This window comes from Sus scrofa, chromosome 6 (genome assembly GCF_054392235.1).
Source record: "Sus scrofa isolate SSC_HxYL_T2T_F1_AM1 chromosome 6, Sscrofa_HxYL_maternal_Yorkshire_Landrace_v2.0, whole genome shotgun sequence".
Classification (NCBI taxonomy): domain Eukaryota; kingdom Metazoa; phylum Chordata; class Mammalia; order Artiodactyla; family Suidae; genus Sus; species Sus scrofa.
In genome coordinates this window covers 82,496,699-82,524,167 of record NC_139388.1, presented here as the reverse complement: position 1 = coordinate 82,524,167, position 27,469 = coordinate 82,496,699, and the positions used below count along the sequence as shown (strand labels likewise).

The following is a 27,469-nucleotide window of genomic DNA, read 5'->3' as shown; positions in this document are numbered from 1 at the left end:
CTCTCATATTTACAAAACGAACATCCTCCATGGATTAGAAATAACATATATAAACTGCTTGGTATTGGTGGGTAGAGCAACGCCTGCAATGAAGAAATCATAGCGTTTACCCACACCACCAGCCCAGTCTTGATGGAGAATCTGGGGGACTCCAAGCTCCGCTGAAGCACTACAGCGTTGTCCACCGCTCAGCCTGGCATGTGGTAGGTGACCAACAAATGTCAATTACGAAGGTTATACCGAGAAGAGTGATTCAACCAGATGGCTGCGTGCAAGTCTTATTGGAACTATTTCTCAACTGGGCACAAGACCTATTGGAGACATTTCTCCCCCCCGGGGAAGTTACTCAATCCTTCTGTACCTCAGATGCCTCCTCCGTAAAACGAGGGCAGTGTCTGCATCACGGAGTGGTGGCAGGGATTAAGCGAGTTAATTTTATGTCAACTACTCGGCACAGCACCCCACCTCGTATATCGACTTGTGACCACTGCTCGGGTCTGCTGCCCCTTCTCCAGAAGCCAAGCCAGGCTGGGGTACAGGGAAGGGCTAATGCTGGGTCACTGGGAGGGTGAAGAGATGCCATGAGGCAAGCCCGAGGGGTGAAGGGCCAACGTCAGAAAAGGGGTTCTGGAGGCCCAGCCACAGGTGTATTGGAGACCAGACATAGACGCCCAAGTTAGGAGGTGGGAACAGGGGGGTGTGGGGGGCATAACAGGGCAGGAAAGCGCAGGCCACTGGGATGCAGGGAGCGGCTGTGAGCGGCGCCGCTGCCAGTGGGTCTGCTCAGGGCTCGATGTGCAGCCGACTCCGTCCCCTCGGGGAGCCCAGCTGAACCAGCCAGTGAGGAGGACACAGGCATTGAACGAATTTATTCATGAGAAAACTGAGGGTTTGGGGGTGAGACAATCTACTGGTTACAAGCTCCAGAAGCTCTTGTCGGAACAGCCGTGAGGGTGGGCACCCCTCGGCCTGGGGGGCAGGAGGGGCTGGCAGCAGCCCTGGGGACAGAGGGCAGACGCAGGCGGCTGTGGGTCCTGGAGGGCATCCTTCCCTGCCCGCTTGCCCGCCCCCAGGGCCCCGCACTGCCTCTGGGGCTAAAGTGCAGCTGGGAGGAGGGAGGTGGGTACGGGGCAGCTGGAGAGCCGGCCCATGAACCCGCGCCCCTCCTCTTCCTCGTTTCTTGGGGCTCAGCCAGGGTCCTTCCCAGCCGGTCCCTCCTGGGAACCTCTGGGTCAGGGAGACCTCTCCCCACCGTCAGATATTCAGAAAGAGCTTCCCAAGGGGGTGAGGCCGGCTCCGTCAGCTTGGAGGGGCGCGGGACGTGGGGGGGCAGCGGGAGACAAAGATCCGAGAGAGGGCAAGGAGGGCCGTGCGTCTGGTCCAGGGGGTCACCGCCTCCCGCTGGCCCAGCAGGACTCCTCCTCCCTCACCTCCTCTGCCCCCTGGAAAGACAAGGAAGCCAGGCGGCCTGGCTCCCAGCTCCAGGGCCATGAGTCAGCAGGGTCCTGCCCAGGCCTGACTCCCAACCATGCCACGGAGGGAGGGCCACCTCAGCGCCACCAGAAGAAGCTGCCCCAGGGAGGGGGAATGGGGCGGAAGGCCTGTGGAGCTAGAGCTTCCTGCTTCTGCCAGTGGTCTTCTGAGTCTGCCCTCCGGGTTGTGGCTGGCAAGGTGCCCGCCCTCAGCTCAGGGCCCAGGGCCACCATCTGCACCCCCAGGGTCCGGCCCCACCAGGGGCCGTGCGGGCCTTGGCCTGGCTCCTGCCATCTTGGACAGCCTCCTCCCAACGCAGCAGCTTAGCCAACTTCCACCCCCTCCCCAAGGCACATCTCTAGGAGGCAGAAAGGAAGAGACCCACCCCCCCACGCAAAAGAACCCTGAAGACCTCTGCTTCTTCCCCCCACTCTGGAATATATTAAATTGTGCAGCTTGGTGCCAGGCCCCCCTCCCACTTCAGATCTCCATGGCAACCGGGAAGCATTCCAAGTCCAAGTCTGAAGCCAAGTCCATCCAGTGCCAAAGGGGGGCTTCGGCCTCTCCCCCAACCCTTCCCCGGGAGGGCGAGACCCAGCATGCCACAGGGAACGAGAGGGGAGGAAGAGCAGAGGGCCTCAGTCCTCAGCCCCCTCTTCCTCGGTGTGGGCGGCCCCAGGGGGGTCCTCGGGCTCGGGGGTCTGCCCGGGGTGGGGGTGGGGGTGGAGGCCGGGCGGGGAGCCCTGCGCGTCCTCGCCCTGCACGTAGACGCTCAGCCCCTCGTGACTGGGCTCCTTGCCGCAGGCCTGGCAGCTGCAGTGCAAGATCTTTTCCACCAGCTTGTCCACTCTGGGCACCTCCTCGTGGCCAGGGCACTCCAAGGTCACCTGGGGAGGGCAGCAGAGAAGGGCAGAGATGTTCCCAAGGGCCTGCGGCAGACACACGCCTCATGAGACCAAGAAACCCAGAGATCCCCAGAAGCCTGCCCACCTGGGACACCCCAGTTAGTTCTGTGGGCCCAGGGGGGGAGCAGGGGTGAGTCCTGCAGGAGCCCCCTCCCTCTGCATCCCCACGGCACCCAGGGCGCACCTTGAGGGGAAGCCCAGCGTGGCCAGCCCCTGCCTGAAACTCCCCCCTCCCCACCCCAGGGGTCCCACTGCACTGGCAGAAAAACTCCAACTCCACCCCTCCACCCCTGACCTCGCGCCCATCTCACCACCTCTGGGCTGCCTGATCTGCCTGAGACTTTGCACATGCTGTTCCCTCGGCCCGGGAGGTCCTTGCCTAGCCCAGCCTCTCCCGGCCCCAGACTTTACCCACTTAACTTCTTCTCAACCTCTGCAGCTGAGCCCAGACATCGCTTCCTCAACAAGCCCCTCCAACACCCCACCCCACCCCCCTGCCCAGCTGAAGCGGCCAGGATGAGCCCTCAGAGTGGATGCTCCTTCCCGAGTGTCACGCGTCTCCCTCCTTCCTTTCCTTCCTCCTGGGCTCTCCCTCCCTCTTTCCATGGAGCACCCTCTCCATGCCAGCTCTGGGGACACAAGAACAGGCACGGGCCTTCAAGAGTCCAGGAGGGGAAACAGACTAGTCAAAATCACCCAAATGCAAATGAAAAACTGTGCACGTGACAGACGCTCAAAGCAGAGGCCACCTGGTGCTTGGGGGAATCAGGAAAGGGGCTCTGAGAAAATGATGCCTGAGCCAAGAGCAGAGGAGCCACTGGAAGTTAATTAGCTGGGGAGGAGGAGAAAGATATTCCAAACAGGGAAAAGAGCATGTGCAAAGGCCCTGGGGTGGTAGCAAGCCGCTTAGGTAGGAGAGGCTGAAAGGAAATGGGTTGGTGTCGAGTGTCAAGCTAGGAAAGCAGCTAGGAGAGAGAAGCAAGATGAAGCCAGAAAGACTGGTGAGCCAGTCCCGGCCTCGTGGGGCATGACAAAGATGTTGGTCTCATCCTATAACAGTGGGAAGCCACCCATTGATCTCAACATGTGACCGACATCAGGACAGAACTTCAGAAAGAACTCTTGTCCCGTACGTGTTGGAGTCAGACTTGAGCCATCAAATCCATTGGAGTCTTGAGCTATCAAGCGGCGAGGACCGTGTCTGTTTCCCCAGCACAAGCCTTGAACCCTACCCACAGCGGGACCTCTCAAAGCACTTGGGGCCAGGGCCGGGCACAAGCGGGCGGCAGTACTCACGATCTCCCACATGGACTGGGCTGGCATGCAGGAGTCACAGTGCACCAGGGACTCTGTGGACTGCGGGAAAGTATTGGGGACGCTGTAGCTGAAGCACTGTCCCAGGCACGCCCTGTGGGAGGAGAGGCCACTGTGTCCGCGTCACCGCGGTGGAGGCAGGGACGGGCAGCCCCGTCCTCTGTCCTCCCTCCTGGACCCACGTCCTCATCCCTGCCACCCACCCCCCTGGGACCCCACCTGTTCTGGATGGACTTGGCCTCACAGCCGCTGTGGCCCACGATCTGGGTGATGTTCTTGGCCTCGCACCAGGCGCTCTTATCCGGGAACAGGGCCAGCTTGTTGATGGGCGGCGGAGCGGCCAGCAGCACGGCGGGGAGGACAGCCCCCAGCAGGACCCGAAGCATCATGCCCGTGGCCTTGGGAGCCCTGGAACTGAGGACAGACTGCAGGTGAGACCGGCAGGGCCGGAGTCTGGGCAGAGGGGTGGGGGGCGGTGGTGGTACAAGCGCAGGCTCTGACACTTGACCGCCTGGGTTCAAATCCGACCTCTATCGTTTACTAGTCAAGCACAGCCTTGGACAAGTTATTTCTCCTGTATGGACCTCAAAAATGAGGCTGCTAATAGTACGGGCACCGGATGGCTATCAGGGAGATCACCTAAGGTATTTCATGAAAAGCCCTCAGCAGAGAGGCTAGCAGATAACACACACTCCATTCGGGTCCATCATTTTTGTAACTTACTACGTGGCTCTGAGCAAGTTGCTTATGACATCTGTGCCTCAGTTTCTGCATCTAAAAGGGGGAGGGGAGTTCCTGATGTGGCTCAGTGGGATAAGAATCCAACATAGTGTCCGTGAGGATGCAGGTTCGATCCCTGGCCTCGCTCAGTGGCTTAAGGATCTGGCTTTGCCACAAGCTGTGGTTGCAGGTGCAGCTCGGATCCCGCATTGCTGTGGCTGTGGTGTAGGCCGGCGGCGGCAGCACCAATTTGCCCCCGGCCTGGGAACTTCCTTATTCCACAGGGGTGGCCTAGAAAAGAAAAAAGTAAAAAATAAACATTATAAAGGGGGATGGTGCTGCTGAGTGTGGTCATGGAGTGCCGCAAGTCCTGAACCAGACAGGGTTTCCAGACCCGTCCAGAGGTGAACAATCATGAGCTCCCTCCTCACTGGGATGCTGTGGATACTCTGGGCAGCGCGGGTCCTCGCGGGGCTGGGCAGCCAGGATGTCTCCCGGACGTGCTGTCATAGCTGTCAGTATTCTAGCGCCAGGAAAGCTCACTTCCATCCCCGTGTCACTGTGAATTCTTGTGCCCCCTTGGCTGGCTGAAGCTCAGGTGATAACAATTAACCCTGAAATAGACTGTATGTTTCTTTTGGATGCCCCAACAGAGCCCCAGGCCCTGAGACGCCACACACATCATTGTCTCCAGCTCTGTCCTAACCCGAGTCAAAGAGGAGGCAAGCCAAGCCAAGGGCTTGAGCCTCTGTGAATCGAATAGAGCAAGGCACTGAGGCAATACCAAAATCTGCCAGGAGATGGCGCTGCAGGGCAGAGTGTGTGTCAAGGATTGGCTCCGAGGGGCTCTTCCCAATGCCCCCCAGCCTCATCTTCTGTAGGACCCACTCGGCCACTGCAGAAAGTGTGGAGGAGGGAGGCTTCAAAGAGATTCTGAAAGGAGGGCAATGCTCACAAGGTGGTCCTCTGGGGGACTTAGGGGAAAACGCACTGGACCAGGAGTCAGGAATCCACACATGCTGTGGGACCCTGGATGCTCTGGCCTCCGTGTCCCCTGACCTGTAAAATGAGTGAGGTGCTCTGGACAGTGGTTCCCAAACTTGTTAGAGCCTGGGAATTCCCTGGGGATTTGTGGAGTGAACTTTCTAGTGTGGGGGTGGGATTCTGCCTTTGGGGGGGGTTTGTTTGTTTGTTTTCGACAAGCTTCCACTGTGGTTCTGATATGCAGGCCAGGCTTGAAATCTGGTCCAGCTTGGTCAGCCTGGGATTCTGTGTCTGGGAACAGCCCCCAGAAGGACCAGGTGGGGCCGAATTGGGAGCAAGGGCCAAGGATGGCCCCTCTGGCCCCACTGAGGCCAGTGCTAGTCAGGCTGGCTTGGGGGCGGACATGCCATTCAGAACAATCCCACCCTCAGCCCAGCAGGCAGCAGGTGCTTGGCAGCATTGGGAAGGGGGAGGAGTTGGGGGCATCTTGCTCAACCCTGTAGGCTACCTGCGACCACCCCCATAGCGCTCCCCTCTCTCCACCGGGCAAGTTCTGCCCAGGTCCTGCCCCTTCTCCCTGCGGGACGTCTCCAGAAGCAGAGACAAGTCTCATCCCACTGGATCCCAATGCCTGGGTGACCTGCTCCCAGCCCAACGGGGAGGGGTGAGGCGGGGAGAGCAGTGGGAGGTGAGTCCAGACAGTCAGCCCGTCCCCAGGGAGTCTGTGTCCTGACCCAGGCTCTCACCCACACGTTTCCGGTCTCACTCACAAGATCGACAGCAAAGCCCATGTTTTCAGTTCAACCACATCCTAAGAAAATAGAACGGACTTGTTCCTAACCAGCAACCTAATTTTTCAACACGCTTCGCATCCGGCAGGCCTCCTCACCTCCTGGGTCCTCTTCCGTCCCGAGGGGATCAGCCTGGGTGTCAGGTTTGGACCAGAGCACACTGGCAGAGGCCCATCTAAGGCCAGAGCTCCCTGGGCCTTCCCTACAGGCCTCAGAGAGGTCCGGGGACTTTTGTCCTAGACCTGAGCCCACCAGGATTCCCCAGAAAGGTGACTGGAGCACGGAGTGAGGTTAGGTTTCCTTAGGACTCGGTGTCGAGCCCGGGGTTGTAATGAAAGCACAGGGGATCATGGGGCTGTCCTGGGATTGGGATTAGGAGAGGTTAGGACTGAGGCTGTGAGCCTGGACCAGGCTAAAGGGGGGCAGAGCTGAGATGGGGGCTGCGGTTAATAAGACGGTTTAGTGGAAGATGCGATCATGGTGTTTCAGGGGCATCACTGGCCTGAAGGGTGAGGGCTGGTTATTATGGGTCGGATTATAGCAGAGCTTGAAGAGAAATGTCATCAACGGAGGCAGAAGGCCACCCGCCTATCTACCCCCCTCGACAGGGTACGGCTGAAGGTCAGCTGGGCCTGCAGAGGCGGTGCTATAACTCAACGCACCAGGCCCAGCTTCTCCCCCACTCCTGGCCAGGACTCCAGAGGAGGGGATGGGTCACACCCAGCTTCCCCAGGCCAGTAGCCCTGAGCTCCAGCAGAAGCGTGGCCCCTGGAGCCTCCAAAGTTCAAATTCCAGCCTCCCACCCAGGAGCTGTGTGACCTCTGGAAGTAAGTACCCGCCTCCCTCAGCCCTAAAATGGGGAGCAGAGCCTTTCCCTTGAGAACGACCAGGAGGATGCAGCGCGAGCACCCAGCAGGCACCCTGAACTCAGGCCAGTTCTCTTCCCCCCGGGGGATCTTGGGAAGGGTGGGCAGGCATCAGAACCAAAGTCAGGTGCGGGAGCAAGGACGCAGAGAGGACGCCAGGCTGGTCTCTGCTTCCCACCCTCCGGCCCAGCCCCCAAGAACATCCCCTGCCCCCACTTCAAACTGGGGTTGGCTCTTTGCTAGCACGTTTTATTTTTTGTTGGCTTGGCTTTTGTTTTTTCAAGCAGCAGCTCAGTTGATCTTTTTTTTTTTTTTTTTTTTTTTTTATCTTTTGTCTTTTCAGGGCTGCACCCCTGGGGCATGTGGAGGTTCCCAGGCTAGGGGTCTAATTGGAGCTACATTGCCAGCCTACACCTCAGCCACAGCAATGCCAGATCCAAGTCACGTCTGTGACCTACAGCTCATGGCAACGCCGGATCCTTAACCCACTGAGCAAGGCCAGGGATGGAACCCACAACCTCATGGTTCCTAATCAGAATCGTTTCCGCTGCGCCACAACGGCAACTCCCCTGATCCCTGTTTTTTTTGTTTTTGTTTTTTTCTTTTTTCTTTTTTTTTTGATACAAGAGTCGGATCTTCCTTCCTGAGACTTGAGAGTCTCACTAAGGTTCTCACCCCTTCCTCCCCAAAGGTCACACAGCAAGTCATGGGACTCCCAGAATGCCAGAGTAGGAAGGACATTCCCCAAGCCAATCCCCTTGCTTTGCAGAGGGGCTGTCCCCAGGCCCCCAGCAAGTCAGGCCACACAGTGCCCTTCCCCGGGACCATGCAGTTCCCTGCAGTTGGACACTTGTGATCAAGCACCTTCTAGGAGGGTGGAGAGGGTAGTGAAGGAGAGGGCAGGGGGACCTGGGGCTCACGCAGGACTTCAGAGCCTGGAGGGGAGGTTGAGGGAGGCGGGTTAAGAGGAACCAGTTGTTTGGGGCAGACGGATGCAGTCAGACAGCTGGAGGGGGTGGGGGAGGGGGGGTGCTCAGTTCCAGTTAAACTCGGGCATGCGGTTAGGGGAGAGGAGAGAGCTCCGATTTGCGGGAACTCCAAGGGCAAGGCCAGGAGGTTCTCAGGCTTGTGGGTCTCAGCCCAGCACACTGCTCCCTGCCTTCCAGTAGTCAGAGCTGCTTCTAACTGTGGCCGAGGCCTATTCTAGCACTCTTTTATATATTCATCTGTGCAGCTTACAGCGATCCCAGGAGACACTTACCGTGTTTCCCCCTTTCATTGAGGAAGACACCTAGGCACAGGAAGGTTAAGAGGTTTGCTCAAGCTTATACGATCAGTGTTTACCAAAGCCAAGATCTGGAGTTCGCTTGTGGCTCAGCGGGTTAAGGACCCTGCATTGTCACTGCAGCTGCTCTGGTCGCTGCTGTGGCTGGGATTCCACGCCCGGCCCAGAAACTTCTGGAGTGGGCAAGAGGCCCGGGCTCCCCACCCCTGCCCCATCAACAGTCCAGGTTCAGCCACTGCCACGGTCAGCAGCTTGGGCCGCCCCAAGGGGCAGAGTTCAAATCCTACCCGGGACTCACCTGCAGATGAGCATGTGGCGGTGGCGGACCCCTGGCTCCTTGGAGCCTCAGGAAAAGGATGACAAGATCCTTCCTCAGGGCTGTGAGGAGGCCACCATGAGGGCGTCCTCAGCCAAGGGCGGGTGCCTTCTTACACCTCTGCCCCCACTCCTTCACTCCCAAATCCAAGGCCTCCGGATCCTCAGAGGCCTCGTGCCTACACCAGACCCATCGTGGGGCTGCTGACAACATGGAAAGAAGTCCCCTGGGGGAGGGGAGAGGACACAGGCTGACTCCTTCCAGCACGGCGGAAACTGAAGTGACAGCTGTGTCTCCTGCACAGGGAAGAGGTAGTGACTAACTCGGGTTTATTCCCTTGGCAGGTTGCTGGGGAAGGACGGACTGGGGCTGAGAGAATGCAGGCCTCTGGGTTGGGTTTGTGGGGTCCTCTCCAGGTTTCACACCCACCAGAACCTCCCTAGCATCTCCCCTGAGATGCTTCCCAACAACTCAGATGTCTGGGCCCCAGGCCTGGATACTCTGCCAGGGTCTGGGGTGTGACCCAGGGATCTGTACCCCCTCCCACATGATTCTGAGGCCCAGCTAGGCCAGAGATATGGTATGGCCCCCCGACTTCCCAGGGAAGGGTCCCCCCATAACAGCACTGCTGACAGGGGTCACTGGCTGGGCCTAGTACCTGGAATCAAGCCATAAAACCACACCGCCCCATTTCCTCTTTTGGGTAAATCTGAATTTTTTTTTTTTTTTTTTTTTTTTTTTGCTTTTTAGGGCCATACCCGCAGCATATGGAGGGAGGTTCCCAGGCTAGGGGTCGAATCAGAGCTATAGCTGCCGGCCTACACCACAGCCACAGCAACTCAGGATCCAAGGCATGTCTGTGACCTATACCACAGCTCACAGCAACACCAGATCCTTAACCCACTGAGCAAGGCCAGGGATCGAACCCACAGCCTCATGGATCCTAGTCGGGTTCATTAACCGCTGAGCCACGATGGGAACCCCGAGGTAAATCTGAATATTTGGGGTCCTTAAGGCTAAAGTACACCGGGATTTTCTCGGTTCACTGGTCCACTCCCCCCAGAGCCCTCCCCACCCCCCAAACAGACACAGGCCTTCGGTGCCACGGTTCCCAATAACCAGCCTGGGGTGGGAGGAGGCGGAGGGCAGGGCTGGCAAGCCTTTGGGAGAAGGCAGGCCTCTCCCCAGCTCCAGCTTCTGTCTTCCGTCACCTCCTCTGGAAACCTTTCCCACTTAGGGGCCCAACTGACTAGGATGGAAGTTTCTACCTGGAGGCTTGGGTGACATCTGGATTCCCACAGCAAACGTGGGATTTGTGGCGCGTTGTTTTTCAAACCGATCCGACCAGATGCTCCCAGCCCCCACCTCCCCGTGTGCTCCTCCCCCCTTCTCCCCCCTCACCGCACCCCCCAACTCCACACACACAAAGGGTCTGAGTCTCGGCCATTCTCCACAACCGACTGTGGCAGTTCAAACCCCAGCTCAGCCACTTGAACTCTTCTGTGCCTCAGTTTCCTCACCTGCAAAGTGAGGGGGACCCACCTCCTGGGGTGGCTGTGAGCATTTCACTGAAGAGTGCGTGGAAATTTCAGGAGAGGGCGCCTGTCACAGGATGTCCTCAGGAGATGTCACTATGACTGCTAGCTTGGAGTCACTCAGGGCTACTCGTCCTCCCTGAACTCTGCCCACACCCTTCTGCCTCCCACTCCACCCCACCCCCGTCACCCTCCCCTCCCCCTCCCCCGTCCTCCCACTGGAACCTCAGTGGGTCCTGAAAATACCTAAATCCAGGGTTGCATCTGCCTCAAAGAATCTGGATTTAGGGGGAACTCAGGCAAATGTGTTGACGGCTGGGAGAGGGTTTTAGGAACATACTTGCCTGCCAGACTCTCATTCTTGGGCCACTGACTGAAGGGACAGGGTCCCGCAGAGATCAGCCCCTTCTAGGTTCTATCTGGGAGAAAACAGGCTGGGCCTGGCTGCCAGGCTGTACATGCCGCTGGGTGCAGAGGGCGTGGCGTTTGTGGCCACGGCCCTAGGCTTGGGGATCAGCAAGGGTGAGGCAACTACCGCAGGTCTTGGAATGAGTGCAGGGACTTCCTTGATGGTGCAACTGAAAAGGTCGAGCCAGGAGGGGCAGGGCAGGGTCAGACCCCAGCCCTGATCGGCTCAGCAGGCCCACTCTGGGGTCTGAGGACAAGTTCAGGCCCAAGCTCATCTGCTGACTCACTGTGTGCCTGGAGGCAGGAGGGTACAATGGCTACAGTGGCCTAAGCCTTGCGTTTGCCCCTGTAAAGTGGGAAGCATGGCCTGGGAAAGTCCATCTTAGCAGATTCCCTCAAGAGGAGCCTGGCTCCAGAGCGATGCTTAAGGCCACTGTGATTCCATGACCCCAGTCACCGCAGGGTGGCTTCCTTCCTTCCATCTGCGCTGGCAGAGCATGAACCAACTGTCCAGGGGCAGACCCGAAGGGCCAAGTCCATGCCCAAAGGGCCCGCCCACCTCTGCCAGGCAGCTCCACCTCCCTGGCTGCAGCCCCCAACCCAAACCCAGAGCACAGCCCTCTGGCCCCCAGACCCTCCTGCCCACAGACCAAAAACTGTCTCCAAAACAAATCTATGCTAATGAGCTGCTGCAGGGTCGGCCTGCACATCTGCTCAGCAGAAGTCCCACAGCCGACTTCACCAGCATCCCTGGACCCGTGGGGGTGGGGGTGGGGAGAAGGAGCTAACTCAGTTGGAAATTTCGCTTTAAACGGATGAAGCTATATCCGCAGCTAATGCACAGCACATCCTTCCGGGTCCACCCTCCAGCACACAGGCCCTGGAGAAAGAGGTCCAGCTTGCAGGGGCGGAGGTGGGGCGGGGGTCACCAACAAAATGCTCCAGCCTCGCCTCTTCTTTGGCCCCAACTAAAGAAAGGCAAACCACACCCAAGCAGCCCCAGCATCTGGAGGAGTTTCAGGAGGCTGGTGGTTTCTACAGTAACAAAGGGTGAGGGGCTCCTGTTGACAAATTGCTTCCCCACCCCCCTACGCCCGCCAGCGCCCAGCCTTTGGCCTCCAGCCCTGACCTCTGTTTTCCCGGGGTTCCCGTAGTTACAGGCTGCTGTTCTCCAGCTGGGCAAGGACCTCGGAAAGCCTGAAAATGTGCCCTTCTCCCTGGGTGCCCCCCACCCCCTGGCCTCGCCAAAGCAGCCAGCTGCCCCCTTTACTGCGGCTTATAAAACATCAGGATCGCCCCGCCCAGGGCGCAGGGCAGGCAGGTGGCCGGCAGCACGGCCCTGTTGTCCTGGCGGCCTGGCGGGGGTGGAACTCAAGAAAACTGAGCCCCCGGAAAGGCTGGCTCCTCTGCCCCAGACTCAATTCCGGGGGGATGACCCGGTCCAGGCCCCGGGGGCAGGCAGAAGGTGGGGTGGTGGCGGCGGGTAGGGGGGGGTCTCTCGCTTCTTATACCGGGTCTAGGCAAATACTGGCGAAGCCCACTGGGGGCCCGGTGCCTCCGACACGGGGTTGGGGGTGTGTGTGTGAATTTGAGGGTGGGGGACCAGGGAGACGCACAGGCACAGAGAGAGAGTCCCACAGCGTTGCAGGCGGAGAGAAAACATAAAGGCAGAGGCACAAACCCAGGAAAACTGAAAACAGGCAGAAGGGGAGAAAGAGAAAGAAAGGGACAGAAGCAGAGAAAGAGAGGAACGGAAGTAGAGAGACGGAGACAGACAGATGGGCAGACAGAAACACAGAGAGAGACAAAAAGGCAGAAACGTACCGGAGTGGGGAGGCTCGCGGCACGGCGAGGCCCGGGCAGAGCCGGGGGGACGCGCGAGCCCCGCAGCCGAGCTCCGGGCGCTGCCCCGGCGCCCGCTCGGCCCGACCCGCCCTCGACCCGCCCGGCTTTCTCTCGGCCGCGCATCTCCCTCCCTTTCTCTCTTGGCCGCACAACTCCTACCGAGAAAAAGAAAGCCCCGGCGGGTCGGGGGACCGGCTCCGGGCGCAGGGCTGCTCCCTGGCTACCCCGTGCCGCGCCCACGTCCCCGGCCGCGGCGTCCCCAGCCCCCCGGGTTCCCGGGCTCGGCGGCGGCGCCTCCGCACAGTGCCCGGGGCCGCCGGGCGGGCCGGGGGCGCGGTGCTGCGCCTGCGGCCGAAGCCTCTGGAAGCCGGGCGCCCTCGTGCCGGCTCGGGCGGGACTTACCGCGCGCGGCGGCGGCGGTGGGGAGCGCGGTGCGCCCACCAGTTCCTGCGGAGCTGTCTGCGGGCCGCAGGGGGCAAGCGCGGCGCCCCCAGGGAGGCTCGAGGAGGCGGCCGGCAGGGCTGGCGGCGGCCCCGCGAGGCTCGGCTGGGCTGCGCTGCGCGCCGTCTGCGGCCCCGGGCGGGCGCGCGGTGCGGGGGAGCGGCGAGCCGAGCGGCTCCGACGTCAGGGGTGTCTCCGCTCCAAATAGGGAGCGAGGGCGGGGGCAGCGGAGGGAGGGACGCGCAAAAGAAAGAGCGGGCGGGCGCGCTGGGCCGCTCCCTCCGGGCGCGCAGGAGGGGGCGCCTCGGCCGCCCGGGGCCCCGGCCCCTTCTCCCCACCCCGCCCTCGAGCCCCGGGCCGGGCTCCGGCGCGGTCCGACGGCGCGGCGGAGCTGCCGGGGCCGCCCCGGCCGGCGCCCTAGGGACAGGGAAGAGAGCCGGCACCCCGGTGCGTTTAAAGCGCCCTCCGCCGGCTTTCTCTGCGCTGGGACTTCTCTCCGCCTAACTTTCCCTGAGCCCGGGCCTCCGGGTGACGAAGATGGAGGTGTTCCTTTTGGTGGGAACCGGGCGCTGCTGCCGTCTTGCTCCGAGAATGTGGCGTTCCAGTCCACCGAGCCACCGCACGAGGGACGCAGTCCTGCCAACCTGTTTGCTCCAGGGCGTGCGACAGGTCCTTGCTCTTAGTTCCCTAGTGTCACTCGACCTTTGCCCGGCCTCGCCTCAACTGCAGGCACTGGCTGAAGTGCACAGAGAAGGGTCTGGGAGCCCCAAGGAGGACTATTCCCAGAGCGTCAGAAACTCAGCTCACCTCTGGGGCTCTTGGAAAGAGCAGAGCACCCAGCACAGCCTCCAGCCTCAGCTGCTGGAGAGGAGGGGCACCCAACTCACCAGTCTGCACTTGGACGGGTTTCGTTCGTGCCCTCTCTGTTCCGTGTGCCCAGTAAAGTAATAGCTTTGCTCCTGGAAAGGAGTAGCCCAGGACACAGTCGTGAGACAGGGTTGCGGGATTTTGGGGTTCTACCACAGTCCTCAGGGTCCGTGCCTTTCACTCCAGCCTGGCTGGAAGCTCCCAGATGGAAGCAGCCCTGCTTACGGACGTCACAGGTTGCTGAGCATCAGGAGGGCTCCTAGGGGCCTGCTGATAGCTCCATGGTGTACTCTGGCCTGAGTGCCTCCCCAAAGCCTGCATCTCCATGCCTCCTACTCTTGCTCCTTTCATCCTTGGTAAAGGCATCCTTCAGGCCCCAGATTGGATACACACCTCTCACTATGCCTGGTAATTCCCTTCTAGATCTAGTTGATTAGTTCTTTCCTCCACTTGATGGTGGGCTCCTTGAGGGCGGAGATCACCTATGCCAGAGTCTCCAGTGCTGGGTGTGGGAGGCAAGCAAGGTGTACAATATATTTGGCTGAACGAAGTAATGTTTCCATGAGGCTATTTGCTCATGCAAATAGAGCACCTTACTACAGTAAGCGCCTGGTCCCATTTCCGCCCACACAATAAATCTATGAGATAAACAGTACTGTTACCCCCATGTCCTAAGTGAAAGAACCAAGACCCAGGAGAGGTTGAGTAACTGGCGGAAAGTCACACAGTAAAACGGATGTCAACTCCCGTTTGGCTGAGGAACACATCCCACAGGATCTAGCCTCACAGCCTGGTACACAGTAGGCACTCAGGAAACACTGGCCATTGTGCTCACTACTGCCACTCTCAAGGTGGACCCCAGGTGGCATGGGGACTGGATGGTCTACATTTTTTTTTTTTGGTCTACATTTTATAAGAGCCACCCCATTGTAAGAAGTGAATTGGGCAGCCTGATGAGTCTGTCAAATCATCATAGAGAGCCTGGAGTAGAAGCCCTTGACAGTTCAGCCACCTGACCGTCTAACCAAGGACATGGGGTCTGGGATGGGGTCACATCTACCTGGTGAAGACTGGTCATTACAGAAGGTAATGACCAGGTAAACAGGAGGTCTGGAATGTGGCTTGTTAACACAATCAACAGCTATCATGTGCCAGGCAATATACTAAGCACTAGGCCTGCTTTGTTGTATGGAAACCTGACCACAAGCCTCTTATCATTCCCATCTTACAGATGAGAAAAACCAAGGCATCAAACACTTAGTTACCTGCCCAGAATCACACTACTAGTGATGGACAAAGTCCAGACTCAAATCCAGGCCCGTCCACTCCAAAGCCTGTGCCCACCACATCCCCTTGACTTCTCAGAGCCCCTCCATCCCAGCAGGGAGGCTACACTCCTAGGACCCGAGGTGGTGGGGCCCCAGTGGGAAAGGCAGAACCTGTCACGTCAGAGTCTCCAAGCTCACGGAGATGCACCTGGTTGGCAGCAGTGTGCAGGTTGCCCTGACAGGCCTGGCTGGCACAGGGCACGGGCCTGAAGCCAGAGCCTGCTGGCCCTGGGCCAGCCTCTTGGGGCCGAGGTAACGTGGGGCCCAGAGCTGGGGTAGAGGGCTGAAAGCCTCTCCCCAGCTCATTAGCAAACATCTGGGCTCAGGAAAATGACCGACCTGGAATGTGACTGGGCTGTGGGGAGCTGCAACCTCCCAGAGTCCCGGGAATGTGAGCTCCCTCCCGCAGGGCCCGGGCTTGGGCCAGCTGTTTCCTCTAATCCCGTCAGCCTGGTCTCAACAGGGGTCCAAACCTCTACACTCTCCTGGAGAAAGAGTGAAAACAAGCAAAGGTCTTCCTTCCTAGTCGGGCCCACTGACTCAGACGGTTGGTACTGGGGCCTCAGAGGACCACAGCCCCCCTCTCTCCCGTAAAATAAAGACCAAGAGTGTCCACACTTCTACGTGTGCGAGTGGGAGGGGCCATTAGGACGCATCAGAGACAGTTCTGGACTCTTCCTGCTTGGGTTTGAATCCTGGCTCCATCACCTATCTACCCACTGTGGAAGTTGTTTCCTATCTGGGCTTCGGTTTCCTTCTCTGTAAAGTGCAGCTGCTAACAGTATGCACTGTACAGAGCCATTGTGGGGGCACATTCATTTAATTAACAAATAGTTATTGTGCCTACTATGTGCCAGACAGGCACGGAGGGGTCGGGGACACAACAATGGACTAGACCAACAAGTCCCCACCCCTGGGAAGCTTCAGTTCTGTGACAGGGAGGCAGAGCATGTGCGCATAAGCAGACGAATGGGTTTCTCATAATCTAAGTGTTATGGAGGAACTAAGCAAGCCAGAGTGAGGGATGGGACGGGCAAGCCTCAGAAGACATCTCAAAGAGGTGACATTTAAGGTAAGATTATGATGCGAAGGAGCCAGGATTCAAGGAGATAAATGGATGCAAAGTGCTCGGCACAGTTCCTGGAAAATAGTGCGTGCTCCAGAAAATGCAAACTATTTTAGGGAGGTTCGTGTATAGCAGAGAGAAGGCAAGGAGTGCCTGGATCAAACCCAGGCTTTAGCACAAAGCTTTCTCTCGCCTTACTCAAGGACTACACCTCCTGAGCCTCAGTTTCCTCATCTGTGAAACAGGTGCATGCTTACTGGGAAGATTCACCAAGGGAGGGATGCGTGAAGCACAGGGCCTGGCACTAGCTCAGCCCTTAGGAAATGGAAGCTACTAGTGTCATATTAGTCCTTCCTGCAGAGGCCAAGGATTTGCCCAGGTTCACTCAGCAAGTCAGTAGCAGATCCAGGAGCAGAATCAAATCTTCTAACTTAAGCCAAACCCCTAGGCTGGCTCTTGCTTCCTCCTGTCTCTGGGGGCTCAGTAAGGCTCTGGGCCCCAACTTGGGCTTAGAGAAAGGGGAAAGAGGTGACAAGGCGCTATAGGGTCTGTCCCTGAAGGCTGTTGAGGGTTTGGGCAGCTATGGCCTTGGCCCAGACTGGAGAGCAGCAAGCCAAGCCACTGCAGTGACAATGCTGGATCCTTAACCCTCTGTGCCACAAGAGAACTCCCTCAGAATCCTTCTTAACACAGCTCCTCTAGACAGTCACCAAAATGGTTTCTTTGGGTTTGAAAATAAACTTATTTGTTTGAATGAATTTGTCACTCCTAGGAAAATGTGTTTTAGGAATAGATAACTAGTTTGACTGAAACAGAGGTAACATACTAACATTCAGTTTCTCAGCAAATATTTATTGAATGCCTGCTATGTGCCAGGCTACGGCAGTTTAAAACAAAACAAAACTCTAGCCTCAGGGAGCTTACATTCTAGGGAGAGGAGACAGACAACCAACAGAATATGTAGGTAAAGAAACAGATTGTGAGATCATTATAAAGGCCAGAGAGAAAATGTAGAGAAATGGGTTAGACATATGGTAGGGAAGGGTTATAAAAATCACAGCCATCAGGGAGGACACACTGAGTAAAGACTTGAAGGAGATGAAGGAGTGAGCTGTGTGGACCCCTGGGAGAAGGGTGTCCTGGCAGCATACGGCAAGGACAGAAGGACTAGAGCAGAGAAGCAGAGGAACAGGGAGCCGGCTCTCTGTCGAGGTCAGACTGGCACCAGGAGGGCCAGATCATGTGGAGTCTTGGCATTCACTCTACTGCCTTTGGCTTTTCCTCCAAATGGGATGAAAAGCCATTGGAAGGTTTTGAGCAGAGGTCTGCCACAATCCAGTTGATGTTTTAACACTGGCTGCTGTGCGGAGAACAGATGCTAAGGGAACAATGCTAATAAAATTATCTAACTTTACTATGTACCAGGCCCTGTTCAAAAGGCTTTTCATATGTTCTCATAATAAACTTCGAGGTGAATGTTATCTTTTTTTTTTTTTTTTTTTTCCTTTTCAGCTGCACCCACAGCATATGTCACAGCTATGGCAACACCAGATCCTTAACCCACTGCACTGAGCTGGGGACTGAACCCATGCTGCCATGGAGACAACGCCGGATCTTTAACCCACTGTACCACAGTGGGAACTCTGGTATTATCATCATTGCTCTCATTTACAGATGAGGAAACTGAGACATGAACAGAACAAATAACTTCCAAAAGCCCATGGCACAGAGGAAGTGTCGGAGTGGATCCAAAGCCCGAAAGTGTGGCTCTAGATCCCCTGCTCTTCGCCTCTCTAACTCCATGGAAGGGGTGGTGGGCCTGCAGTAGGAGACAAAGACAGGGCTATGTGATGGAGAGCCTTCAATACTAGGCTAAGAAATTTGGACTCATATTTTGTTCATAATTGGGGAATCCCTGAAAATTTCTGAACAGGAAATGACATCCATAAACTGTATTAAGACCAGTAGGAGGAGGAAGAGGCTGAAGGCTGGGAGGCCCCCAAAAGATCTACAGAACTTCTGGCAAAGTAAGAGCAACTCCCCAAGGGTTCCCTTCCTCACCTAAACTTAGGCTTCACAGATGACAGTTTGAGGCCAAAAAGAAGTCTTACAGCTGCTTTCTGGGGCCAAGGGAGAGGAGTCAGGAAACCCAATTAGATGTGATCACCGACTGACACCTTCTATGCCTCACTTTCTGTGGCTCTGTCTCTTGGTCTTCAAGAGAGGTATCTACATAGATTAAGGAAAGATTTAGAATTACCTTCATACTCTTTGACAGGAGGACTTTTCCTGGTAGAACAAGCAGAACTTGGGTTTTATCCATGAAGTCCACCATAGAGAGAAAAGGAAGGAAAGTCTGGAACATGGTGGGTCTTTGCCTTATTTCTGTGGTGTAAAAAGAGTGTCACGTAATATCACGATTGATACACTTCCAGCTTACAGAGGGATGATTCTTTTGATCATAATTTGTTACACAACTGATATTATAAAAGAATCTTATGTAGCAGGCTATTTTACGTTTCTCCTCAATAACAGAGTGCCTGACCTCACATCTGTACTGCGTGGCAGGAAGGGTTCATTATGACTGTCTTACAATGAGGCCCAGAGAGATCAAGTGACTTGCTCATGATGACACAGTGACCCAGGGAGGCAGCTCAAATGAGAACAGAGGATGCTCTATAGTAAGAATTTGGGGAAGCCTTTCTTCCAATTGAAAGTCACTGACCCATAGAAATGACTAGTCAGGGCCACCCACTTAAAAAGTAAGTTAATTTAGGGGGTTTAAAAATACAGGAAATATTAAACCCAACTTCCAAAGTGAAAAATAATAAGGATAAAACTATTCCATAAATATTAAAATAAAAATGTGCTCTGGGTTTGATCACATCCAAAGATACAGACAAGCAAGGAACGACAAACACCGGAAGACATGCAGACAAAGACTAAGAGAGGGCAGAGAATACACACACACAGAGTCTCTCAAAGAATCACAGTGTATCTTCACTCCTGCACAAGCAGACCTAATTTATAAAATACTGCTCTGCGGAAATTAATCTCTTAGAGCCAGGCTTGGCATTGCTAGATAAGGAAGTTATAGATGGAGGGAAGACCAGACTAAACCCTAGGTTCTGGACTGAGAAATCAATACGAACTCAAGAAGACGTGCGCGTGTGCACACCCCCCCCCCCCCATTTCCCAGCTCCATCTGTTGAGAGGCCTAGGAGCAAAGACACACTAATAGTAACGACCACACCTACTGATCTTGATTTCTTTCTTTTTTCTTCCTTCCTTCCTCCCTCCTCCCTCTCTTTCTTTTTGTCTTTTTAGGGCAGCACTGAAGCATATGGAAGCTCCCAGGCTAGGGGTCAAACTGGAGCTACAGCCACTGGCCTACTACCCACTGAGCGAGGCCAGGGATCGAACCCACGTCCTCATGGATACTAGTCAGGTTCCTTACCGACTGAGCCATAACGGGAACTCCTGATCTTGGTTTCTGACCACCATTCTCCACTAAAAACAACTAGGGCTCCTTGGAGAAATGGCTGACTCCAAAGCTGGAGTAAAGCAAATACAAGAAGAGTCTGGAATATCTCATGCTTAAAGAATGGAGTGGCTAGGGAGTTCCCGTCGTGGCTCAGTGGGTTAATGCATCCGACTAGGAACCATGTGGTTTCGGGTTCAATCCCTGCCCTTGCTCAGTGGGTAAAGGATCCAGCATTGCCATAAGTTGTGGTGTACATCGCAGATGCGGCTCGAATCCCGCGTTGCTGTGGCTCTGGCGGAGGCCGGCGGCTACAGCTCTGATTAGACCCCAGCCTTGGAACCTCCATATGCCGCAGGAGCGGCCCTAGAAAATGCAAAAAGACAAAAAAAAAAAAAAAAAAAAAAAAAAAAAGAGAGAATGGAGTGGCTATACCAAAGGGTATGGGCCCTGGCCTGAAAGAAATCCTACTAGACAATTTGAGTAGTAAATATTGACAGTAATAGATTATAATCACTTTAATAAAATGAGGACCTACAAGTCCACTATCAATTAATGATCAAATAAACAGGAGAGAAGGGAAAGTTCTTCCTCATAGGATGTCAAATAATAAGGAAGAATGAATTTAGAAAATCATCAATGGATGCCAAAATTAGGAATGGTTTGATAAGAAACAGGATATTTACAGTCTCAAAAGTATTCCCATAATTTATTAATTTCAAAGAGAAAATAACATATCCACAGTGGAGAAACCAGGCAAACACCACTTTAACTAACTGACCTAAGTTCACACCACTAATGAGACAAACAGACATCATGTGCCTCCTGATGGGATGAATTGAAAAGGACACATCATCTCTGCCAAAATCGCAAAACTTGAATCACAAGGAAACATCAGACAAATCTAAACTGAGAAACATTCTACGAAATAACTTGCTTGCGCTCTTCAAAATGTCAAAATTCAAAATGAAAAAAGCCTGATCAACTGTTCTGAATTAAAGAGACTTGAGAGCCAAATACAATGCTTGACCCTGGACTGGATCCCGAACTGGGGGAAGTAGCTAGATGATATAGTTTCAACGATTCACAAAATTTGAACATGTACAGTGGATTTGATACTATTGTATCCGTGTTAATAGCCTAATTTTGATAATTGCACTGTGCTTATATGAGAATATCCTTATTCTTATGAAATATACATTGAAGTACATAGGGGTAAATGGGCATGGTAGCCCAGCTTCCACGCAAACGGCTCAAAAATATTACAAATATACACACCCTGAGAACCATAAATAAATGAGAAACAATGCGAACAACTGGTAAACATGGGTAAAGGGTACAAAGGAATTCCTTGTATTATTTTCACAACTTTTCTTTCTTTTTTTTTTTTTTTGCCTTTTTCTAGGGCCACTCCCGTGGCATATGGAGGTTCCCAGGCTAGGGGTCCAATCAGAGCTATAGCTGCCGGCCTACGCCAGAGTCACAGCAACGCTGGACTGCGAGCCATGTCTACGACCTACACCATAGTTCATGGCAACGCCGGATCCCTAACCTACTGAGCAAGGCCAGGGATCGAACCTGCAACCTCATGGTTCCCAGTCAGATTTGTTAACCACTGCGCCACAATGGGAACTCTATATTTTCACAACTTTTCTAAGTGTAAAACTGTAGCAAAATCAAGAGTTACCAAAAAATTTAACCCCTCAAAACCAAACATAAAGATACTAAATATCAGTATGCACTATAAAATGGGTTTCCATTTTCTACCAAGTTATGGGTGCATTTTACTGTCCATAAATTACGTCTTTTAAAAAATGAATTGAAAAGCATATATATGTATATATATATATATATATATACACACACACACACACACACACACACACACACACAGTTTTTAAGATGCATAGGTCAATAAAATATCATGATGCTTTATTACATCTGCAAGAACTTAGCAAATCTCATCGGTAACCCTGACCTGAAGCTCTCGTTGACAGTTATTATTTCTGATTAATAAACACAGGAATTATTTTAACAAATATAGCTGATTTCACATTGGATCAACTTGTTCTTATCAATTTAAGCTCAATGAAACCAACTCTGAACAATTTCAACTAGTTCAGTCAGGTTTGTATCAAATCAGGTTTATATTGGATTAAACCACTTTGAATGATCCTTTCCAGATTAAACAGCTTTCAACCAGTATAGCAAAGCAGTTAAGTGTCTGGATTCCAGAATCAGGTAAAAATTTTGCCTATATCACCTCTTAGCTATTTATCCTTGAGCAAGTTAATTTATCCTTTCAAAATATGTCTCTTGGACTTCTGCTGCAGCTCGGTGGGTTAAGGACTCAACATAATGTCTGTGAGGATATCGGTTCAATCCCTGGCCTCGCTCAGTGGGTTAAGGAGCCGGTGTTGTCATAAGCTGTGTTGTAGGTCGCAGATGCAGCTGGGATCCAGCATGGCTGTAGTTGTGGTGTAGGCCAGCAGTGTAGCTCTGATTCATCCCCTACCCTGGGAACTTCCATATGCCTCAGATGCAGTCCTAAAAAGAAAATAAATAAATATATAAATAATCTGTTTCTTCATCCATAAAATGAGGATCATAGGACTTCTCTCATAGGATTGTTTTAAAAATTAAGAGTCGTAATAGACCTAAAGCCTTAGAATAGTAACTAGGAGTTCCCGTTGTGGTGCAGTGGTTAATGAATCCAACTAGGAACCATGAGGTTGCAGGTTCAATCCCTGGCCTTGCTCATTGGGTTAAAGTTCCAGTGTTGCCATGAGCTGTGGTGTAGGTTGCAGACTCGGCTTGGATCCCACGTTGCTGTGACTCTGGCGTAGGCCGGCGGCTTCAGCTCCGATTGGACCCCTAGCCTGGGAACCTCCATATGCCGCGGGAGTGGACCTGGAAAAGGCAAAAAGACAAAAAAAAAAAAAAAAAAAAAAAGAATAGTAACTAGCAGGGAGTAGGTGCCCAATAAATGCAAACTATATTATGAATTCATTTGTACTGATCAAATTAAGTTCTGCCAGGCTCAAACTGGCTAGAGCAGGAATAGAGGAAGATGACCTACACTTGATAATAAGCTCCTTTTCTAGACCCAGCTTCTTCCTTATTAAAGACTCACCTGCCCATTCCTGAATTCCTCCAGAATTCCTGACATCATCTTCCTCCACTTACATCTTCTGGTTCTGAATTCCCTAAGTGAGGATCACACAATCAAATCCAGTTATCTGAATGCAAATGTTCAGTCCTAGTCCTGTTTCCTACCATGCTCCTGGGGTTCTCAGGTTCCTGTTCCATTTCTTCAGGGTCCCCATCCACCCCGCCCCCGCAACCCCGCCCCCCCTTGCCCTAGCACTGAGGTCAGGTGCTCAATGACTCTGGTCTTTGAAAAGCTCAGCTATAGTTTCAGAAGGGAGAGGCCACCATGGCTTTGCTCCTGTGTGCCTTGATGGAGTAGAGTGAAAACAAATGACACTGATACGTATTCAGGACGATACACAGTGTTTTCCAACCATTTTTTGACTTTTTACTACCAGAAACTCATTTGAGACACCCATTCCCTCTCTCAGGTCTTGCTAACTTAGACTCTACCAACCAACCCCTTGAGCCCAAGGATTAGGCCCTTTCTGTTCTAGAACAGCCCCCTGACTACCTACCATTAATACTATGCACTCTATTCTGATTTAAATAGCAGCATCCTCTTTTAAAATACCGGTGTTAGCACATATATTTGACCTTCAAAGTCTGTAAGGTAGAAAGGATCTTTTTTCTCCCTTCACAGATGATTTCCTCATGGCCAATAAGTGTTGGAGTAGGAACCTGGACCCAGGTCTGCCGACCGGGAACCCCACGGCCTTTGCGTGTGCGCCCTGCCTCTCCCGTGTCCCCTGTCCCTGCTCTCCCTTGGAAGCACTTAACCACTAGAGCACCCTGACTTTCACACTTGATCTGCACGAGGCTGCTCGGAGAACATCAGAACCTCTGCCCTGCTCCCGCCCAGGCCTATTTACCCCGACACCATCCTTTGGTGTCCGAGGGGAAGTGGCGCTTGCAGCACACTTAAAGAAAAAAGCAGTGATAGCTTCCAGATGAGCCTGTGATTCTAAACTTAACATTCCTTTCGGTACTGAGAATTTCCACTTTCTCCCCTTCCACCCCTTGGCATTTATGTAATTAGAAAGCATGCAACAGGAGATCGTTTGTCTCAGCACCGCTTGGGATGAAGGCCGTCCCAGCCCCGCGGAGTACATCCTTGTGGAGAGACTGTGTAGAGTTTATTTGGACAGGTTCAAAAATAGTCGTTCAACAATACAATCAGATTGAACCACCACAAGTAAAATGTAATTATGGCTTGGTTACATGAAAAAAAAAAAAGTAAACAATGAGGTTTGGAAAAACTAAAAGCAAAATTACAAAGGTATCTCCTTCATTCCCAATTTCTGCATTTTCCACAAGCAGGATTTCAAGACTGCATCCGTGGACCTTTCGAAATGGATGAGAAAGGATGACCCTCAATAAAGGAGACAGCCTGAGTGTGTTCTGAGGCCATTTCTCAGAACAAAGGCATACTTCTGCATAAGGCAAATGCAGCCTGATAAAGACTCCCCCAGTGGGACCTCGGAATGCCAAAGTCATTCACCTAAATGAGTTCAAAATACATATTGTTCTGGGCCAAATTATACAGTGTCAAACTCAGACTGTATGTATTTATATATGTTGGCAGGGCAGGCCACTTTTGGGGCGCCACGGCTTTATCCTAGTATCCTGTGCCCAGTTGGGTTCCCATCGCTCTCTCCCCAACCCCATGAATTTACTTGTATTTGGTTCCAGAAGGGCAGACAAGAAGCAAAGTCAAAGTTTCACAACCCCACAAGGGAGCAGGGCCCCAGAGGACTTGAATTTCTAATGAAACTTAAAGTAGAAGAGAATGTGTGCCTTTGCCAACAAGGCTGGAACTTTCTGAAGTTTGGTTTGAGATGGGGGCAGGGAGTGGGGACAAGATTGAGCATTGTGCTTTGGGCCAGTCTCTGCTAAGAGCTACAAGCCAGGAATACAAAGTACACTGGAGTTAAAGCAAACAGCCAGTGCTTCCTTTGGGTGGCCTTTGCCCAGAACTACACTGCACAGGGCTCAGTTTCTCAAAACACGCAAGTGGAGTTTAAAGATGCTGGGCAAAGGGATCCATCCAAATGAATGCCCAAAATTTAATAACTAATGAGACAGAAGTCCAAGTCCAGTGTCCATTTCCACTCCATATTCTTCTGACATATCTAGGGAATTAGTGAGCATGGGCTGTGCTTTCTGTCTCTGTCTTTTTTAGAAGTAGACCTGTTAGTCTCTTCTCTCCCTAAATAAAGACGGGAAAAAAACTGGGGGAAATAGTAACTTTTAAAGCAAATGTGAAGGAGACATGTGTAAGAGATGAAACAGGTTGTAAGGTTATTCTCTTTTCACTACATGTGCAAAGTGAACAGTAGCAGAGTGGCCACGGCAAGCCAGGACCATGACTTAAAGACCATGGGCTCAGGCCCCTCTTTGGGCTTCAACTGATCCAAAGAAACAAAAAAAGCCCAGAGAGCAGAGGAACCTGGCCAGTTTGCAGAGCCGGAGGCCACTGCTGCCTGTTCTGGTCCAGAGCTCAGCACACCTTTCTGGAAAGGGGGGGGTTGGGTGAAGGATGAGGAAGGAGAAAAGGAGAAGGTATTTCCACTCTGAATCTACGCATTAGAAAACTTGCAAGAACTGTCTAATCAGTGTTCTAGAACTGGGGTGAGGGACCACCTCTACGCTGGTGCCCAGGACACCCCTTCGCACTCTGCTGTGCCCCTGCACGCTCAGCTATACTGACCTTACGTGTAGGTTCCCAACAACGAAATGATTCCGAGTCCCCACAAAAGCTGCCTTCCCTCTCCTCCCATCTGCCTAGAATGTCCGGTCCTCCTCAAGTCTCAGTCTGTGTTCCCGCCTCCTCTGCTAGGGCCTCTACGGAGATGGACCTGCTCCTTCTCCTTTGCTCCCACTGCACTCTGCCTACACCCTGCCTCCTCCAGCGGCAGGAGTCTGCATGTCTGTCTTCGCATTAGACTCTTAGCTCCCTGAAAGGCCCGTGTCTTGTTTTCTCATCCCTTTATCTCCACCACATCATATTGCTGAGCTCACAGGAGATGCTCAATCAACATTTAGAGGATACAGGGACAAGTGGGATCAAGTCCTGCCTGTCTTAGTTTGATTATAAAGAGAGAGACAAATAAGAGCTGAAAGGTTGAGCTCCATGGTTCTGCACATTTTCAGAATTCTGCTGCGATACTACTTCATGTCTGGCCTCCCTGGTTCACGTGGAACCAAAGGAATAAACTCACAAAGAGGCATGAGCAGTGGCCCTTTTGTCCTCAGACTTAAGCTGCTACCTGAAGATGAAATCAACCCCAAACACAGCCTTCTGGCTGGCTGTGTAAGGCACGAGCTCTCCCCAGCCCCCAGGACAAAGCTCCCAGTACTGAAGCCTGGATGGCATCGAGCTCCATGAAGCTGTGGGCAACTGTGACATCAGTGGAGCGAGCCCCAGACACAGCAAGGTTCCATACCTGACAAGAGAGCCAGCCACCCAACCGCAGGGCAAGAGACACAGCTGGGACGTGCCCGGCCAGGTCCAGCGGTGAGAACAACATAGGGATTTTCAGGAACGGCCAGAGCAAGTGAGGGTCCTCAGGACGTTTGTCATCTTCCTCAGATACGGCCACGCTCTCTCCGAGCTCCAATTTATGGGGTGGAAGCAGCTCTGAAAGCTCACATTAAGGGGCAACTGGGGAGAACGCACAACGGCTGTGGTTCCAGGAAGGCTCCCAAGAGAGGCTGCGACCGGGCGGTTACAGCTGCTGGCAGTTCAAATACACTTTTCCTCATGCTCAGAGACCAAAGGCAAAGAAACACAGGCAATGCACTGGGCTGCCTATTTCTGTTTAATTTATTTCTTTTAAGACCACCTCCTCGCAATTTCCAGAGAGAAAATACAAAACAAGAAACAGACTTGGTTTCAAATACATAAACAGTGTGCTGGAGTGGAAAGCATTACTGATAACATTGTTACAGAAGAACGTCAGCTTACTCCAGGGCACTTCAGTATTCCTGAGGAATAAACGGGATTTCTCTTTCCCTCCCACCGGGATGTTCTCAGGGGGGTGTCACTGCTCCTGCAAAGCAAGGACACTCAGGTTAGAACTGTGCAAACAGCATCTGGACAACCCTAACTTGCTGCTGCAGGTCAGACCAATGGACCTCACACCTTACGGCCAGGTTTGCTTTAAATCTGCCTTCCAAGAGGGCTGTACCCATCCCGCCCAGGTTCTTAAGAGTGACTCTCCAGTCTCTGAGGCGGGTGAGTGGAAAGCAGCAGGACAGGGCTACACACTCGGTACCTGGGTAACTGTGTTCCTCAAACCCATCAAAGGGCCAGACCCCAGGGGAACGGAAAGACTGTGGCTCTGGAGTCAAACGGCCTCCTAATGACGGGAACTTTGGCAAGGTTCTCGACCTCAGTAAAATTCGGTTTTCTCATCTGCTGAATGAGGGTAATAAAACCCTGCTCACAAATCTACTGGGAGAGAAGTCTAGAGAACGAATATAAAGATAAAGCTCTGAGGATGGTCCACAGGGCATAGCAGGCACTCAGCAAGCAATTACCATAATATGACTACACTGAAAAAGCCCCAAGTTGGGATTTTGTTCCTCTTTTCAGAGAATGGAGGATGACAACATTGAGGCACAGACTCAAGTTCAGATAAAGTTACAAGGCCATTCTGGAGCAGTCCACATAAGGCTGTAAAAAATGTAAC

General features: G+C 53.4%; 2 protein-coding genes and 1 pseudogene across 6 annotated transcripts in view; all 3 read right to left on the bottom strand.

The window, feature by feature from the left end:
• Positions 1-854: 854 nt before the first annotated feature.
• On the bottom strand, positions 855-26,625 carry NBL1 (NBL1, DAN family BMP antagonist). Of its 5 annotated transcripts, none has more exons than XM_021095465.2 (5): positions 26,222-26,625; positions 22,759-22,831; positions 3,912-4,106; positions 3,675-3,786; positions 855-2,360 (listed from the first exon to the last, which is right to left on the bottom strand). In XM_021095465.2, exons 2-5 carry the CDS (start codon positions 22,764-22,766, stop codon positions 2,112-2,114), a joined length of 564 nt encoding a protein of 187 aa, XP_020951124.1. In that variant the 5' UTR covers positions 22,767-22,831; positions 26,222-26,625; the 3' UTR covers positions 855-2,111. The 5 variants fall into 5 exon arrangements, with proteins under 5 accessions (XP_020951124.1, XP_084819246.1, XP_020951125.1 ...); XM_084963120.1 differs by lacking the exons at positions 22,759-22,831; positions 26,222-26,625 and adding exons at positions 6,991-6,997; positions 12,850-13,011; XM_021095466.2 differs by lacking the exon at positions 22,759-22,831.
• Positions 12,015-14,619, bottom strand: LOC146402591 (uncharacterized; annotated as a pseudogene).
• MICOS10 (mitochondrial contact site and cristae organizing system subunit 10) overlaps positions 26,584-27,469 on the bottom strand; it is a 34,336-nt gene continuing 33,450 nt past the window's right edge. Inside the window, exon 4 of the mRNA XM_005656034.3 lies at positions 26,584-26,827. Within this exon, the coding sequence (XP_005656091.2) occupies positions 26,819-26,827 (9 nt within the window). The 3' untranslated portion in view covers positions 26,584-26,818. The remainder of the gene's footprint in view (positions 26,828-27,469) is intronic.

What these genes read in the sequence shown, in the direction of transcription:
- NBL1 (XM_084963119.1), bottom strand. An exon ending in GCCAAGTCCATCCAGAACAG is followed by an intron (nt 3,787 to 3,911) that starts GTGGGGTCCCAG and finishes CTCCTCCCACAG; the next exon opens with GGCGTGCCTGGGACAGTGCT. An exon ending in CCCAGTCCATGTGGGAGATC is followed by an intron (nt 2,361 to 3,674) that starts GTGAGTACTGCC and finishes TGCCCTCCCCAG; the next exon opens with GTGACCTTGGAGTGCCCTGG.